The 16,684-nt window shown below is 44.0% G+C and overlaps 1 protein-coding gene across 1 annotated transcript in view; it reads left to right on the top strand.

Annotated features, from left to right (window-relative positions):
• Positions 1 to 16,684, top strand: part of CLGN (calmegin) — a 122,603-nt gene that overhangs the window by 42,876 nt on the left and 63,043 nt on the right. The window contains exons 2-3 of the mRNA XM_040331283.1: positions 1,121 to 1,279; positions 9,212 to 9,285. Of these exons, the coding sequence (XP_040187217.1) occupies positions 1,130 to 1,279; positions 9,212 to 9,285 (224 nt within the window). The 5' untranslated portion in view covers positions 1,121 to 1,129. The remainder of the gene's footprint in view (positions 1 to 1,120; positions 1,280 to 9,211; positions 9,286 to 16,684) is intronic.

Here is a 16,684-nt window from a genome sequence, read left to right as displayed (position 1 = left end):
GCAGCGCCACTACCCCTCCACACGTTCATCCAGTCCAATTATTATGTTTTTTTCTTCGCCACTCCAGCCGGAGTAGGTAAAGTGCCCCTGGACAGACCCCTCTCACAGGCCTGGCAGCCAGAGCGCCACTTATAACTTCTGGGAAGGAACAAGTCTCTGCCACCGACTTGGCTCTAATAGAATTTGGATTGGTAGTGAGACCTCTGCCACAGGCCTAGTACACAAGAACATGAGATAGTAGAGCGAATCCTCCCAGACTATAACTCGCCTGAATCTTTTCTCAGGTGGACTTCTTAGCTTGGGGTTACCAACTGACAGTTTGTAGCATACAACCTGTCAGTGTCCGGTCACCCAGATCCCCGATGGTTCGTTCAAGCCCTATTGGATTACCTGCCTCCGGGTTTTCCTCAGACCGATCCCCCACCAAACAGCACAACTCGCTTGGGACAACTCGCATTGCCCGGAGCAACTGATGCTGCTAAGGGGCCCCAGTAACTTACTGGGTCTCCCATCAATAGAGATGGGAGACCCAGTAAGTCACTGGGGCCCCTTAGCAGCATCAGTTGCTCCGGGCCATGAGGGCCCAGAGTCAGGAACTCCGCGTAGCACGTGTGCCCCGGCCTGGTAGGCCATATCGCCAGGGCCCATGATGTGCGCACACCCTAAAGGTGGGTGCCGCACCTGGAACCAGGAACCCACGAAGAACCCCGAGCAATGGCCTCCGCCACAGAAATACCCCTCCCCAGCATGCTCCGCGAGGGAAAACTCCTCTAATTGGCTGCTGGGGAAGAGCGGCTCCGCCTGGACCCCTCTGGCCCCACCTGCCACCCAGAGATGGAACTACATCTCTGGAGTAAAGAATGACCCACAGGACAGTTCAGAGATGGCGACAGCCAAAATTTAAACAGATCAACTCTGATGAGCGCAAATAACTACTAAGTTTAACATAGCACCTGTACTGAAAAGTACACAGGCGCTACATATATATATGGCTTTGCTTCTGAATACAATAATGAATTGCACTGTGAGCATTGTGATTTTAAAACAACAATGTTGGGGTGTATGTTATGTACTTTCTGTTAGCTGCTGTTGAATCATTTTGTCAATCCTCTGATTTCAGTGCTTCACAATGCAGCTTCATTGGTGTTGGCTATACATGGCCTCAGTGCTTATCGGTTTGGCAGCAGCAGAAGCCAATGACAACGTAGACGAAGAAGAGGATGAACTACTAGAGACCACAGAGGAACCTGAAAGTGAACAAACCAGGAGCTTCTTGGAGGTAAGTTTGGTTTCTCATCACTTAAATTGATACTATAGGTTTTTTTAAATAACAAATGTGTGCAGTTTGTTTTGCACAGAGTGGCCCCAATTGTCCTCTTCTGGGGTCCCACGGCGTCTCTCTGGGCTCCTTCCCGCAATAGATAACTCCCTCTGAGAAGCTCTCTCCAGAGGGGCTTACCTTGTGGGCGTGCTCCTGTGTCATACACTTGGCGTCCATAGCTGCCGAATGTATGACGCGGCCCCACCCTGGTGGCCACATCATTGGATTTGATTGACAGCAGTGGGAGCCAATGGCTGCGCTGCTATCAATCTATCCAATGACGAGCCGAAAAGCAGTGGGGAGAGTGACGTGGGATCACGCCCACGGAAATTTGGGGCTCAGGTAAGTAAAACAAGGGGTCTGGCGGGCCGGACACAACAAGGTGATTTTTCATCTTAAGGTGAAAAAACACAAGACTTTGCAACCCCTTTAATTTGTATGTATGGTGCTTTGCATAAGTATTCAGTCCTTAAATCTTTCCACATTACAAAGTGCCATAGTACAGCCACACATGTGTAGAGTATTTGTATATTGGTATTTTATTGTGGCACAAATTTTAAAAAAAGAGGACATTTTGTGGCCGTTTAGTATTTGCTGCTTCCGATCAATAGTGGTAGAAGCACCTTTTTTGGCTCTAATTAGATTTGCGCTTTTTTATTTTTTGTAATAAGCCCTTGCCAGCTTTGTATGCCTACATTCTGCTTTTTTTTTGTTGCATAGTCTTCTTGGCAATACTGCTTTTACTCTGTCAGACTGGATGAGGACCTCTAGAAAATAGCATGTGTTTAAGTCTCTCAACAGATTATTGATTGAATTGAGGTCTGGGCTTTGACTGGGACCATTCAAAAGCATTGGTTCTTGGTTCCAAACCATATCGGTGTAAATTTACAGTAGGCTGCTAGGTAAATTTAGTTAGTGGAGCAGGGGTTGATTACTTAGGGCTGTTAAGTGTCTCAAAGCCTGCTGTTCTGCTACCCCCCTGTCTTTTAGATGTATAGTGGGAGGGAGAGCAGGACAGGCAACCAGAATATTTATGGGGCTGTGGCCAATCCCTGGGAATGTGTGCCTAGGAGATGGAGGGAGAACCTAAAGGTATTCTGAGGCCTCACAGCCAGAGTCCAGTCCTTCAGAAGGAGACCTTTGTGCAGGGAAAATTACCCTGGGGCAGAGACAGACAGAGAGGAACCCAGAGGAGCATTTGAAGACATCCAGCTAGGCTTAGCTGAGGCAGCCTATTGAGGAGAGCCTTGTGCAGAGACTGAAGGGAGCCAGAAGGGAGTTGCTGGGAGGAAGCCCAATCATTCTGGAACTGAGTGACAAACTTATCCTGATATTCAGAGAATAAGTGACTGTGGTGTGGTCTAACCCTTCAAGCAGGTGAAGTGCAGCCAGGAGTTGTGCAAAACTGAGAGATTATATTCTTGAGATTACGTAATACGTAACTAAACAAAGTGGACTGCAATCAGCCAGTCATGTATTTTCTGCATGTAATGCAATTGTATTAGAGCTTATTTAGAGGTGTGACAGCAAAACGCCAAAGCATTTAGGCTTCATGTACAATAGCCTACACTGGCAGATCCTAAACTTGACATTAGAAAGCTTTTGACATTTTTTTGCCAAAGCTCCTAAACTCAACTCCATAGAAGCCTATGTGTTCATGTACACATAGGCTTTTAGCATAGTTTAGGAGCTGCTTAGTTTAGGTGAGCTTCAACCTCCCTCTCCTGAGCACAGAAGCATCGCGTTCAGGATAGGAACGTTTTGACCGCCGGTCGTAGGAAAACACAAAACCCCGGAAAAAAGGTGCATTGATTTTGCGTTGGCCGTATTCATCTGAGTATCTAATGAGAATTTTTTGTGCTGAAAACGCCCCCCCCCCCCCTCGGCTTATACTCGAGTCACCTTTTTTGCGCCTGATCTCATTGGCATTGGGGACCCGGTATCGGCCGGCCGTAGGTCTCCTGGACCCCACTTGGCACACATGTAGCCCCACTCTTCCTCTACAAGTGTGCAAAGTTTGTTGTCTGGGGGACCTACGGCTGGGGAGCACCGATTTTTTTTAAACCCGGGCACCCCTTCCATAGACTCCCATGTTAAACGTCAGTCTAGTCATGGACACAGTGAGGCATGGACACAGTGAGACATGGACATGGACACAGTGAGGCAAAGTGAGGCACAGTGAGGCATGCAGATGGACATAAAAAAAACAGATACAGTTTTTGATCAAGGGCCTTCAGTTGGCCATGACAAATAATTTTTTTTGGGCTAATAATCAGTACTACAACCAAACAGGTGGTGTAGCCATGGGAACCAGATATGCTCCCAGTGTGGCTAATGTAGTCCTAAATAAATGGGAACATGAAAGTGTGTTTAACAATCAAAACCAATCTCTGTGTTTCTATCGAAGATACATAGATGATGTAATACTATTCTGGGAAGGTACAGCTACCAGTCTAGAAACATTCTTGGTGCATATGAATGCAAACAAATATGGCCTGAAGTTCTCAGCCGAAACCAGCCTGAAGGCAGTCAACTATTTAGATCTCACTATCAGTAAAAAGGGAACAAAATTTGAGACCAAAACATACTTCAAAACTACAGACAGTAACGGGTTTGTGCCAACTACCAGTTGCCATCATCCTCAATGGATAGGAGCCATTCCCAAAGGCCAATATATGCGACTAAGGCATAATTGTGCAACGAGAGAAGATTTCACTGACCAAGCTGATATACTGACAAATACATTTTTGGAGAAGGGGTATTCCAGAGAAACTTTACATAAAGTGGTAACTCAAGTTTCCCAAATGGAAAGGGAGTCTTTGCTAACAACCAAGCAAAAAAAAAAACATTTTAAGGCCAAGTGGCCTTTATCTCAGGCTTCCATCGACAGTTTCGACAGGTAGAAACCATTTTTAAGAAAAACTGTCCGCTTCTGCTAAAAGATCCATATCTAAAATCTAACATTACATCAAAACCAAAGTTAATCTATAGGAGAGCCCCAGGCCTTAGAAATCAGATAGCTCGGAATGTACCAGACCCCCCCGGAAAACTGGGTACTTTCCTGGATGGGTCCGGGTTCCATCATTGTACACGGTGCAAAGCGTGTCACACTACTAGAAAACCAGGAGCTACTAAGAAAAAACGCATTTCCAGTCCAATGTCACTAGGGAACAGTTCAAAATTAAACCTTTGATAACATGCAATTCAGATCATTTGACCTACGTCTTGGAGTGCCCATGTTCACTCCAATACGTGGGTCGAACCACACGTAAACTCTGAGTGAGAATTAATGAACACCTCACAAACATTAAAAAAGGGTTTGCAAATCACAGTGTGTCTAGACACTTCAAAAAGTATCACCAAAGAGATCCAAGTTTATGTAAGTTTTATGGAATAGACAAGATTTCCAATCATTGGAGAGGGACTCACATGAGAAGAGCGATCTCCCAAAGTGAAACAATGTGGCTGTATAAACTGAAAAGTATGCAGCCGCATGGTTTAAATATAGAGTTGGATCTCAACTGCTATCTGTCTAATGATTAAATAGAAGGAATTACTGTTTGGCGATTGAGGGATCAAACTATGAGAAATTTATATATGACATAATATGGACCTCAAGACAGCCTTACCTGCATACCACCAATGGCCATTCCGTACCTTTTATTTATCATTACCATTATTTCCTCCCTTTTCTATTTTGAGGTTTTCCCTACCTCAGTCATACATTATTATTATCTATGGATATCTTCCAACATCTAATAGATGGGCAGATTACTCTATTGATTAATATCCCCCAGTAGAAAGTTTTTTTCTGGGTGGGTAAGTAACCATTATTATTTATTTCCAATATGATTATGCGTTCAAAAATGGCGCCAAATCGTAGATTAATATGCACTTTTTTTTCCGTTTGTCCTTCAGGGGCAGTGACGAGAAAGTTCTACAATGAAATTTAGACCCTTGGCCCAATGTAGGGATAGCACGCCATCTGGCGGTCGTTATAATTACCTTTATTAATTTGAATTAGCCATTTATACTTTTTTAAGCTTTTCTCAGACATTTAAACATATCTCTTGCATAGCGAGCGTGTGAGCTCTTGCTCGATAGTTAAACAGTGCGTCCAGTGTTTACGAGGGTATATTATTTGCTATGCATGTAATTGATTTTAATTCTTGTTTGATGTAATGACCAATCCGTCACTGGGACTGCGCTCCAATTGGCTGAAACTGCTGGCATTCAAAATCAATTTCCGCCATTGCACAGATTTAAACACGTGACTACTGTGACCAGGCACGCCCCCCTGAAGACGTAATCTTACGAAACGTACGTCGGCGGCGTAGCCTGGTCACATGTTGTATGCCCTAACATCCGGGTTCCTGGAGAGAGCAAGCAGCTGACGGTGGAACGCACTTGATCACGCTGACACGGAGGTGTAGGATTCCGTGCTTTACTGATAAGCTTGCAGCCCCAGTGCCGGAATGGGCACTTTTTAATGTAAGTGGCCACTTGGCCCATGTCTTTTTATTCCTATTTTTAATAAAAAACGGTTGCACTATGGAAGTTTTTTTCTGTTCCATGTCCCATCTTTGAAAACTAGAGAATAAGGTGTTTATCTATCATCCGTGACGTATGACATGCATGCAAGGCATTATCCTGCATATGTGATTCCAACCATCTTTTTCATTAAAGAGGTCCAAAGGTTCTGGTAAGCGCATTACCACTATCTGAGCACGTTTGGGTGTCGATTGTTTTTACTATGGTGAAGGAACGCTCAAAGGCACTATTTAGATAAGAAGATTTTGTATCAAGAACATCAAGATCTACACAGTGGCACTAAAACTAATATTTCAGTGGCATTATTCAATTATTTATTTTTTCACTTCTGGCAAGGGATCCACCATTTATTTTGGACTTCCCTGTTTGGGATTTAGGGCCAGATTCACAGAAGAGATATGACGGCGTATCTCCTGATACGCCGTCGTATCTCTGAGATACGCTTGTCGTATCTATGCGGCTGATTCATAGAATCAGTTCCGCATAGATAGCCCTAAGATCCGACAGGTGTAATTGACTTACACCGTCGGATCTTAGGATACAATTCTAGGCCGGCCGCTAGGTGGCGATTCCATTGCGGTCGGCGTAGAATATGCAAATGACTAGTTACGGCGATTCACGAACGTACGCTTTACCCGTCGCTGTAACTTTCCGTTGTTTCCGTCGAGATACGCTGCGTAAAACTAAGGCTGCCCTCTAGGTGGACTAGCCAATGTTAAGTATGTCCGTCGAAATTTGAAAAATCACGTAGTTTGCGTAAGTCGTCCGTGAATGGCGCTGGACGCCATTTACATTAACGTCAAAACCAATGACGTCCTTGCGACGTCATTTAGCGCAATGCACGTCGTGTAATTTTCCCGACGGAGCATGCGCAGTACGTTTGGCGCGGGAACGTGCCTAATTTAAATGGTGCCCGCCCCATTTGAATTAGGCGGGCTTGCGCCGAACGGATTTACATTACACCGCCGCAAGTTTACAGGTAAGAGCTTTGTGAATCAGGCACTTACGCTGTAAACTTGCAGCGGTGTAACGTAAATGGGATACGTTACGCCGCCGCGTAACGCAAATCTTTGTGAATCTGGCCCTTAGTGTTTACAAAAGTGCTTGGTCATTTGTGACATAGCCAACCATATAGTTTATTATATACACTATTTTGGTACATATCACAGCAGTGTATTAAAGCGGAAGTTCACCCATAAGAATTTTTTTTCAAAAAATCCCCTTAGATTCCTGCTCGTTTTGTCTAGGGGAATCGGCTAGTTGTGTTAAAATATGAGCTGTACTTACCCGTTTTCGAGATGCATCTTCTCCGTCGCTTCCGGGATATGGGTCTTAGGGAGCGGGCGTTCCTTCTTGATTGACAGTCTTCCGAGAGGCTTCCGACGGTCGCATCCATCGCGTCACTAGTAGCCGAAAGAAGCCGAACGTCGGTGCGGCTCTATACTGAGCCTGCGCACCGACGTTCGGCTTCTTTCGGAAAATCGTGACGCGTTGGATGCGACCGTCGGAAGCCTCTCGGAAGATTGTCAATCAAGAAGGAACGCCCAGTCCCGCAGCCCATACCCGGAAGTGGCGGAGAAGATGCATCGCGTAAACGGTAAGTACGGCTCATATTTTAACACAACTAGCGGATTCCCCTAGACAAAACGAGCATTAATCTAAGGGGAAAAAGTGTAATTTAGGGGTGAACCTCCGCTTTAATATATTTGTTTATATATTCGCATTTTTTTCATTGTCAAAAAGTAATTTACCTTATATTTGGAACACTTGTTTGGGATCCAAAAGGATATATTACACCCACCACTTATATTAGTCATCAGAATAATTTAGTGACTAACATATTTATTTTCAAACAGTGCCCCTTATCACCTAAACATGCAGATGGACACTCTTGGCTTATACTCAAGTCATTTTTTTGTGGTAAAATTAGGTGCCTCGGCTTATATTCGGGTCGGCTTATACTCGAGTATATACGGAATATATATAAAATTCACATTCATTTTGATTACTTATTATTAGTCATTGATTTATTCATTTATTTATTCATTCATTCATTCATTCATCTTCATGTATTTTCACTTGTTTGACCAGTTAGCGCCCTTTTGATCTTTTTTCACTCTTCAACTTTTGTCTAGGATGCTGCTAATGTTTCTACTCTAGCTGAGTCAAACAGCTACTGTATGTGGCTGTTAAAAAACAGTGCAGGTTATAATACTGGGCAGGAGTTTTCAAGATTAGAGATATTATGGTCTCTTGCACACTAGGCCGTCTAGCTGATGTGCCCCCCTCCCGGTATTTTTGAGTTCCTGGGAGGGACAGGTGCTATACCCAACCCTGCTGCCTCCAACCTGTCCATGTATATGACGTGCTGTGGCTGGACAGGGCTGAATGCTGTATCAAGTGGTTTTCACATTAAGGGTGGGTTCACATTGATGCGATGTCAGACATTGCATGTGATTTGCACTGCACATGCGATGTCTGTGCGATACAAACTCAGCCATACAAATTGTATTGCTGAATTTGCATCGCATTCGGACGAAACTCGTGCAGGGCCCTTTTTTTTTGGTCTGCACCAGAACCGGATCACATGGGTGTTCACACCCATGCGATCCGATTTCTGTCCGAATTGATAGTTCGCACTGCGATATGTGAACTGATCTAAGGTGTCATTAACTTTGTATTGACGCTCCCAGCGGTTCGCATAAGGCAGTGGATTTGCATGCTTCCTGCATTGTCCGAATGTGAACTGAGTCTAAGGCCTGCTCTCTGCATTCAACCTTGAATACATAAGCCCCTATGGCAAGTTTGCAAGTAGCAGGACTGGTTGCTGCACCTACAGTATTCCTCCTGGGTGCACTAAAACGTTGGCATGGACACACAGCAGCTAGACGCCCATGTGTGCAAGGGGTCTATATCAAAATCAATGCATAGCTGTGGCCTGGGCTATTCTAATTATATTGTGTGCTTACAGCTGGTTCAGAATTATTTTTTAATATAAACAGAGATTTTAGATTATCTTTTTCAGTTTTGTCCTCAATGACTGGGGACATTCAACTGATGCCAAGCTTTTTTGATTAAAGATGCTGAACGATGTGACTGAGCACAATGGTTTACCTTCACTTTAATTAACTACTAATCTTTATATCAACACTGAATTAGTGTGTGCTTGGCATCAGTAAAAAATATATATTTTTAATCTATCGTGCACATTGCTTTTAATTTATACAGAATAACAGAACATTGATTTCCAGAACGTTTATGCTCTTTCTTATCATGCTTCCTTCTCTGATAGACATGGCATATCTGATGTTATCTGATCTTTGTTTTCTTTCATATTAGGTTCCATACCAGACACCTGTTCCTAGCGGCGATGTGTTTTTTACGGAGACATTTGATGATGGAACGCTGAATAGGTATGTGTACTGGTTGAAGCAACCACGCCTAAGTATATAATTTACAGTTAAAGTTGAGCTCAGAGACTAAAATCTCATAAGATTTAACATATTACTGCATTTCCAAAGTTGTTTTTAATAATTTCTGATATGCAACTTTCATTAAAAGTTTGCCTGGGAAGTCTGACTTAAAAGGGAAGTTCATTTTTTTTTTTCAAGGATCATACTTACCTAGGTGGATGCAGAAGCGGTCCCCCACCGACTCTAATGCCGCGTACACACGATCGGAATTTCCGACTAGTTCGATGTGAGCTTTTGGTTGGAAATTCCGACCGTGTGCAGGCCCAATCGGACATTTTCTGTTGGAATTTCTCAAATTTTCCGACACAAAAAGTTCTTGTTGGAAATTCCGATTGTCTGTATGAAATTCTGACACGCAAAAATCCTACGCATGCTGGGAATCAATGAACTTAATTTTTTTTGGCTCGTCGTAGTTTCCGACAACATTTGTGTGATCGTGTGTATGCAACACAAGTTTGAGCCAACATTCTGTTGGAAAAAAATCCACGGTTTTCTTGTCGGAATTTCCGATCGTGTGTACACAACATAAGACTGAGAACCAAGCTATCAAATGCTGCTGTTCTCAGAGCTCTGTGAGCAGAGAGCCGGTGACTGTCAGTCACCGGCTCTCTTCCCTGATTTCCAGGCAAAGACTTTACTCATTACCCTTTAATTAGTGATATAGTGCTTCTGTTTATAACTACAAATACCTAAACCACATACCTGTGTTGCTCACAAGTTACTGAAATCACACCCCATATATGCTACGATGTATACATTTCAGACATTAATAAATTATATAAATTAATCGCACTCTTTATGCATATGCTGCTGTACATATATGTCAGTCCTTGATTACTCAAGTGCATCCATAAATATGCCAAGTCTTATGACAAATTTTTAATATCCAAATACAAATTATTGAAAGTGTCCATATCCAAGTGATATAAAAAAATCTGCTGTATTAAGTGCCCCATATGCAAAAAATCCCACCACCATGAATAACCACCAAGCTAAAAAACTCACCCGATGACCATGACCTCCCATTTAAAAGCAAGATCTCTATGCACTTTTCCCCACATCCAGGGCTTCTGCCTTACTCTCTCATTCCATGTTCACCATTACCATGAAATCAGAGGAGAAAGAGCTCCAATAGTGTGAAACCTTTTATTTTCTTCAACATGTGACATACAACATCAGTTAATAATGCACTTACAGTTCATTGTGCCCTCTTCCCTGCACCTGGGTTTACACACATTATGTTATTGCCAGCCAGCCCCACTCTGTAACAGTGCGAGCGCGGTCCACATGTGGTCTCTCACTGCTCCCAGCTGTCACTTCACAGATGGATTAGCTTGCTTCCCGTATGCCTTGATGTACGTTTAGTGGGAATGAGGTCCTCAGGAGGCAGATATTATTGCTAAAGAGTTTGCCAGGTGTACAAGTTTTGCCCTAACTCATTGTGAAAATGACTGTCCTGTTCAGATTCTTCATTATTTGATGTCAGTGTGTCAGATGGCAGGTTGCCCAGCGGCCGTTCGCTAATAACAATGGGCCAGTGAGCAGCTACAGCAGAATAGCTAAGAGGCTGCCCAATGGCAGTCTGTGTCTGTCCTATTCCTGGATGCCTGGGGCTGTTGCACCCTTGGTCCTGCATGCATGCCACTGCTACAAGCACCTGTGCCGATACACATTGTGCAGATATGGTCCACAATTGCCACTATTAGGAACCCAGTCTTGAGCAATGATGTGTAACCAAGAATTTAAAAAGTGAAAAAAAAAACATGGTACTTGTTTATGATACCGTGACAGTGCTAAGCCCTGCCACCCCGTTAATATAGATACAAGCGACACAGGGTTTGCACTAATGCAGAGTGTGAAGCTCCAGTGTATTGGAGTGGAGAAGACTCACCTCTCAGCCTCCTCTGGGTTTTCTGATTCCAGATCAGGGTCTGGAACTTGAAGGCTTCAAAATGTCTTGGGCAGGATGAAGCCTTCAATCCGGTGTCCAGGTCTTACTGGAGACCTGCAGATTGTGTGAGTGCGCAGGTGTGCATGCTCATTCTAAGAAAGGTCTGGGTATAGCTCAGTGGCCCTGTCACGAGAGAGCTGTGTGCTCCAGCCAGGAGACAGTTCCCATTTAGAGAGGTGGCACCCTTGAGAGACTGCACTCCATCTTGGAGAGATTCCTTACCCGCAGGATTGAGAAAGTGGGGACAGCTTTTATTATTAATTTACAGGATATATATAGCGCCAACAGTTTGCACATAGCTTTACAATATAAAGGGAGACAATACAGCAACAATACACTTCAATACAAGAGGGTTAGGTGGACCTTACTCCTGGGAGCTTATAATCTAATCAAGAGGAGCTAGTGGAACAAAAGGTAATAACTGTGATGGATGAACTGATGAGAAAAATACAAGTTTTTAGCTGATGGCAGGATAGGCTTCCCTGAAGAGATGTGTTTTCAGGGATTGTCTAAAAGTGGACAGAGTAGGAGATGGATGTGAGAGGCTCTGGAGAAGTCCTGGAAACGAGCGTGGGAGGGAGTGACAAGGGATGTAGAGAGCAGGAGGTCTTGGGAGGAGCAGAGAGGACAGTTTGGGTGATATTTGGAGACAAGATTGGTAATATGGCATTGTATGTTGTTAATATTGTGAATTTTATTCACTGGGCAATGGGAAGCCAGTTAAGGGATTGGCAGAGAAGGGTGGCAGACACTGAGTGGTTGGTAAGGTAGATGAGTCTGGTAGCAGCATTCGTGATAGACTGAAGAGGGGATAGCCTGCGAAGAGGTAGACCTATGAGGAGGAAGTTACAATAGTAAAGGCGAGAGATAACAAGGTAATAAATACGTTGCTTATTGGTTTCAATGGCTAAAAAGGGGCATATTTTGGAGATGTTACGGAGGTGAAATCAATAAGATTTGGACAGTGATTGGATTTGGGGCTGAAATGACAGGTCAGAATGTAGGATTACACCTAGCACCCTGGCATGAGGGGAGGGATTGATAGTTGCATTAATGTTCTTGATAGAGATGTTCGTTTTAGAAAGTCTAAGTTTGTGGCAGTGGTGCAACATCTATGCTAATATGTCAGTTAATAAGTTAGTATTATGAGAGGAGACTGAAGGGGTGAAGTGGGGAGTAGAGAGATAGATTTGCATTTCATCAGCGTGGAGATGGTACTAGAAGCCGTGGGAGGGGTCTAAAGGGAGAACCTTGGGGACCCCTACAGAAAGAAGAAGTGAATTTGAGGAGACAGATGAACAGGGAGGAAGAGAACCAGGAAAGAGCAAAGTCTTGAAGGCCAAGAGAGTGGAGTTTTTTGAGGAGGAGGGGATGGTCAACAGTATCAAATGTCGCAGGAAGGTCTATTATTATGAGTATCGAGTATTGGCCATTGGTTTTAGCAGTTAGTAAATCATTAGTGAGTTTTAGTAGAGCAGTTTTAATGGAGTGGAGTGAGCGAAGGGCAGACTGTAAGGGGTCAAAAAGGTTTGTTATCAGTGAGGTAGAAGCTCAGACGGTTGTAGACTAAGCGTACTAAACGTTTAGAGGGAAAACGGTAGCAAGGACATGGGTCTTAGGTTGTTTAGGCTGTTGGGGTCCAGTGAGGGCATTTTAGGTATGGAGGTGATCAGCACATGTTTTTGAGGGGAGGAGAAGGTGCCAATAGAGAGGAAGAGATTGAATATGTGAGTGAGTGAGTGAGTGAGCATAGGATAAATGAAGAAGGTGACCGTAGTAATTGTGAGGGAACAGAATCCAGCAGACAGCTGGTAAGGTGGATTTCTGAGAAAAGTTTGTCAATCTCTTCGGTAGTAGCAAGGTCAAAAGAAAAAAGTATTAAATGTGGTTTTGTACAGGGTATGTTAGGTGGCATAGATATTTGTGCAGTAGAGATGTCCCTGAAAGTTGGATCAATCTTGTTTGTTTTTTTTTCATTGTATCTTTTATTTGATTTTAAAACAAACAGATGACAAAAAAGAGGACCAACTTTACAGGTGTATACCAATACCAACATCGGAGGTTCAATTTATACATTTCTTACATTATATAACCTCCCCTACCTTCTATATATAATATACCTTCCTCTACCATCTCATAATTCTATCTATTATTAACCGTCATTAGCCCAATCATACTCGTACTATTACAATTCATAGTCCTTAAATTTTTCAGATACGCACATTCGGGCATCTAGTCCCCCTCCCCTCAAGGCATCCTCTTGTCCCCGAGACGGGGGGGGGCTTTCTATCCCTCTCTTATTATAGCTCGTTTTGCCTCTGCTTGTCCTATTTACCCCCTATCCCCCCCATAAACAAAAAAAAAGGGGGGAGGGGGAAGCCCCCCTAGGCAACCGCTCACTCCACTCCGCACCCCTCCAGCTCCGAATCTCACCTCCTCTGTTCAGTTTACATCTATAAGGGTTTTTCCCTCCTCTGAGTATTTAAAACGATTCCATTCCGCCCATGTCTCCAAGTAAACCCTCCGTTTCTGCCGAGAGGTCCAGACCAAATCCTCCATCCTATTCAAGTCTTCTACTCGTTTGAGCCACATCCCTACTGACGGGGGCTGGGTCTGCTTCCACATTACTGGGATACAGGCTCTTGCTGCATTCAAAAGATGACAAACTACCGACTTCCTGTACCTTCTAACCGTAATATATGATTCCTGTAACAGGTAGAAAGTCCACTCCCCCGGTATCTCCCCCTCACTAAACTAAAAGAAAGGTAATCTAAAATCCTCGGCGGGGTGTATTCAGTATTTCACTCATTTTAGAAAGAGTATGTTGAAGCATTCCGTTACAGTACCCCTCAAATTTTGTTAACTTTCGCTTATATCTGCTCGGTAAATTCAGAGTGTCCAAAAAATGTCGCAATTACAGTGTCCTCTAAAAGTCCAATTGATAAGATGGTAAGGTGTAATTCTGAGAAAAGTTTGTCAATCTCTTCGGTAGTAGCAAGGTCAAAAGAAAAACGTATTAAATGTGGTTTTGTACAGGGTATGTTAGGTGGCATAAATATTTGTGCAGTGGAGATGTCCCTGAAAGTTTTCGAAGTGATTAGCAATCTTGTAAGCAGTGGGTTAGTTACTGGGTGGAGGTATTGGTGGAGAGATTGGACAGTTAAAAATTGAAAAGAGACAACGAGGACTGACAGAGAAGTGACAAAGAAGGCTTGTTTGGCAGCATGGAGGGAGGAATTGTTTTTTAGGAAGGCAGATTTATATAGGATGAAGGCGCCACAATCGCACCGGTGCACAGCTATGTCTTCAAATAATTTGTGGTGTTATCAGTCTGCCTTGGTTGTAATGGTCGGGTCCTGATACTTCATGTAGTGAGAGGAGTAAGTTAGTCCAGCGTGGATGACAGTGAACAGTTGTAGACAGAAATGGTCAGGGCAGGACAGGGGTGAGATTTTGGCATAGTGGTAATTAGTTGCAGAGTAGAAAAAAGGAATAAAGTGGCGAAGGTTTCTTTGGGTAATTGTTTGCTGTTTGGAGAGATAGGTGGTTGAAGACGGAGACACTGTAAAAGTGATGAGGTTGTGATCAGAGAGAGGAAAGGGGGTGTTAGTGAGGTTGCCAGGAGTGCAAATATGGGAGAAAAGGTCAAGGATGTTACCATCAGAGTTAGTGGAGGACCGTGTCCATTGTGTTCAAAAGATGAGGTTAAAGCGGGAGTTAACCGATTTATTAAATTTTTCCCCTTAGATTCCTGCTCGTTCGGTCTAGGGGAATTGGCTATTTGTATTAAAATATGATCCGTACTTACCCGTTTTCGAGATGCATCTTCTTCCGTCGCTTCCGGGTATGGGTCTTCGGGAGCGGGCGTTCCTTCTTGATTGACAGTCTTCCGAGAGGCTTCCGACGGTCGCATCCATCGCGTCACTCGTAGCCAAAAGAAGCCGAACGTCGGTGCGGCTCTATACTGCGCCTGCGCACCGACGTTCGGCTTCTTTCGGAAAATCGTGACTCGATGGATGCGACCGTCGGAAGCCTCTCGGAAGACTGTCAATCAAGAAGGAACGCCCATTCCCGCAGCCCATACCCGGAAGCGACGGAGAGGATGCATCTCGTAAACGGGTAAGTAATGCTCATATTTTAAAACAAATAGCCGATTCCCCTAGACAAAACGAGCAGGAATCTAAGGCTAAAAAGTGCCCTCTAAGGGTGAACCACCGCTTTAAGTTGAAAAGTTGATATGTTAACATTAATAGGGAAGTTAAAATAACCAAGAATGATAGTGGTTATTTCAAAGGGGAGAAAGTAAGGTAGGCAGGCAGAGAGGTCATCAAGGAAGCATGACATGGGTCTAGAAGGCCGATAGACAGCTGAGAGAGTCTGGGAGAGCTGAGGCAACTACGCAAGTCCAGGGAGAGTCTGTTAGCTAGATTCAGAGAGGGCGTCCTAACTTTGCGGCGGCGTAGCGTATCGTGTTTACACTACGCCGCCGTAAGTTAGCGAGGCAAGTACATGATTCACAAAGTACTTGCCTGCTAAGTTACGGCGGTGTAGCGTAAATCGGGCGGGCGTAATGGCGCCTAATTCAAATTTAGCTGAGGGGGCGTGTTTTATTTTAATGGGGCTTGACCTAACATGATTGACGTATTTTACGAACGGCGCATGCGCCGTCCGCCTACATATCCCAGTGTGCATTGCGGCAAAGTACGCCGCGCGGTCCTATTGATTTCGACGTGGACGTAAATGATGTAAAACCCTATTCACGGACGACTTACGCAAATGACGTAAAATTTTCAAATTTCGACGCGGGAACGGCGGCCATACTTAACATTACTATTCCAGCTATTTGATGGAATAACTTTAGGCCTGATAATGCGTTACGTACACGGCGTATCTGTACTGCGTCGGCCGGGCATACGTTCGTGAATAGGCGTAGCTAGTGATTTACATATTCTACGCCGATCAATTGCTAAAGTAGTCTTCCACAGCAGGCTAACACGTCTAAAGGTAGAACAGTGTAAACAGTGTAATGCGAACCACAGACAATATACTGTAAATGCTTGGCTCCAGGCTTCCCTTCGTACCTTTTTCCGACTCTGGGTGTTTCTCCTAAGCTTGTCCATTACTGTCTTAACAACCAAAGAAATACAAGCTGCACAAAAAAAGCCTACTTTGATGCTGAAGAGGAGTTTTTGTGTGTGGCCTCCATTTATTTGGATACCATATACACGAGAATGTAGTATAAAACACATGTAAAGCCCGGTACACGACCGGTTTTCCCGGTAGTAAAAAGTCAGCTTGGAAAACCGAGGGGAAAGCCGAGAACCTGGCAGGAAAACTGCAATGAGAGCTTTGGCCGGGATGCTCTATCGGCACTGCCTCGCAGTGTTT

This window comes from Rana temporaria, chromosome 1, assembly GCF_905171775.1.
Source record: "Rana temporaria chromosome 1, aRanTem1.1, whole genome shotgun sequence".
Classification (NCBI taxonomy): domain Eukaryota; kingdom Metazoa; phylum Chordata; class Amphibia; order Anura; family Ranidae; genus Rana; species Rana temporaria.
This window is presented reverse-complemented; position numbering and strand designations above follow the sequence as displayed.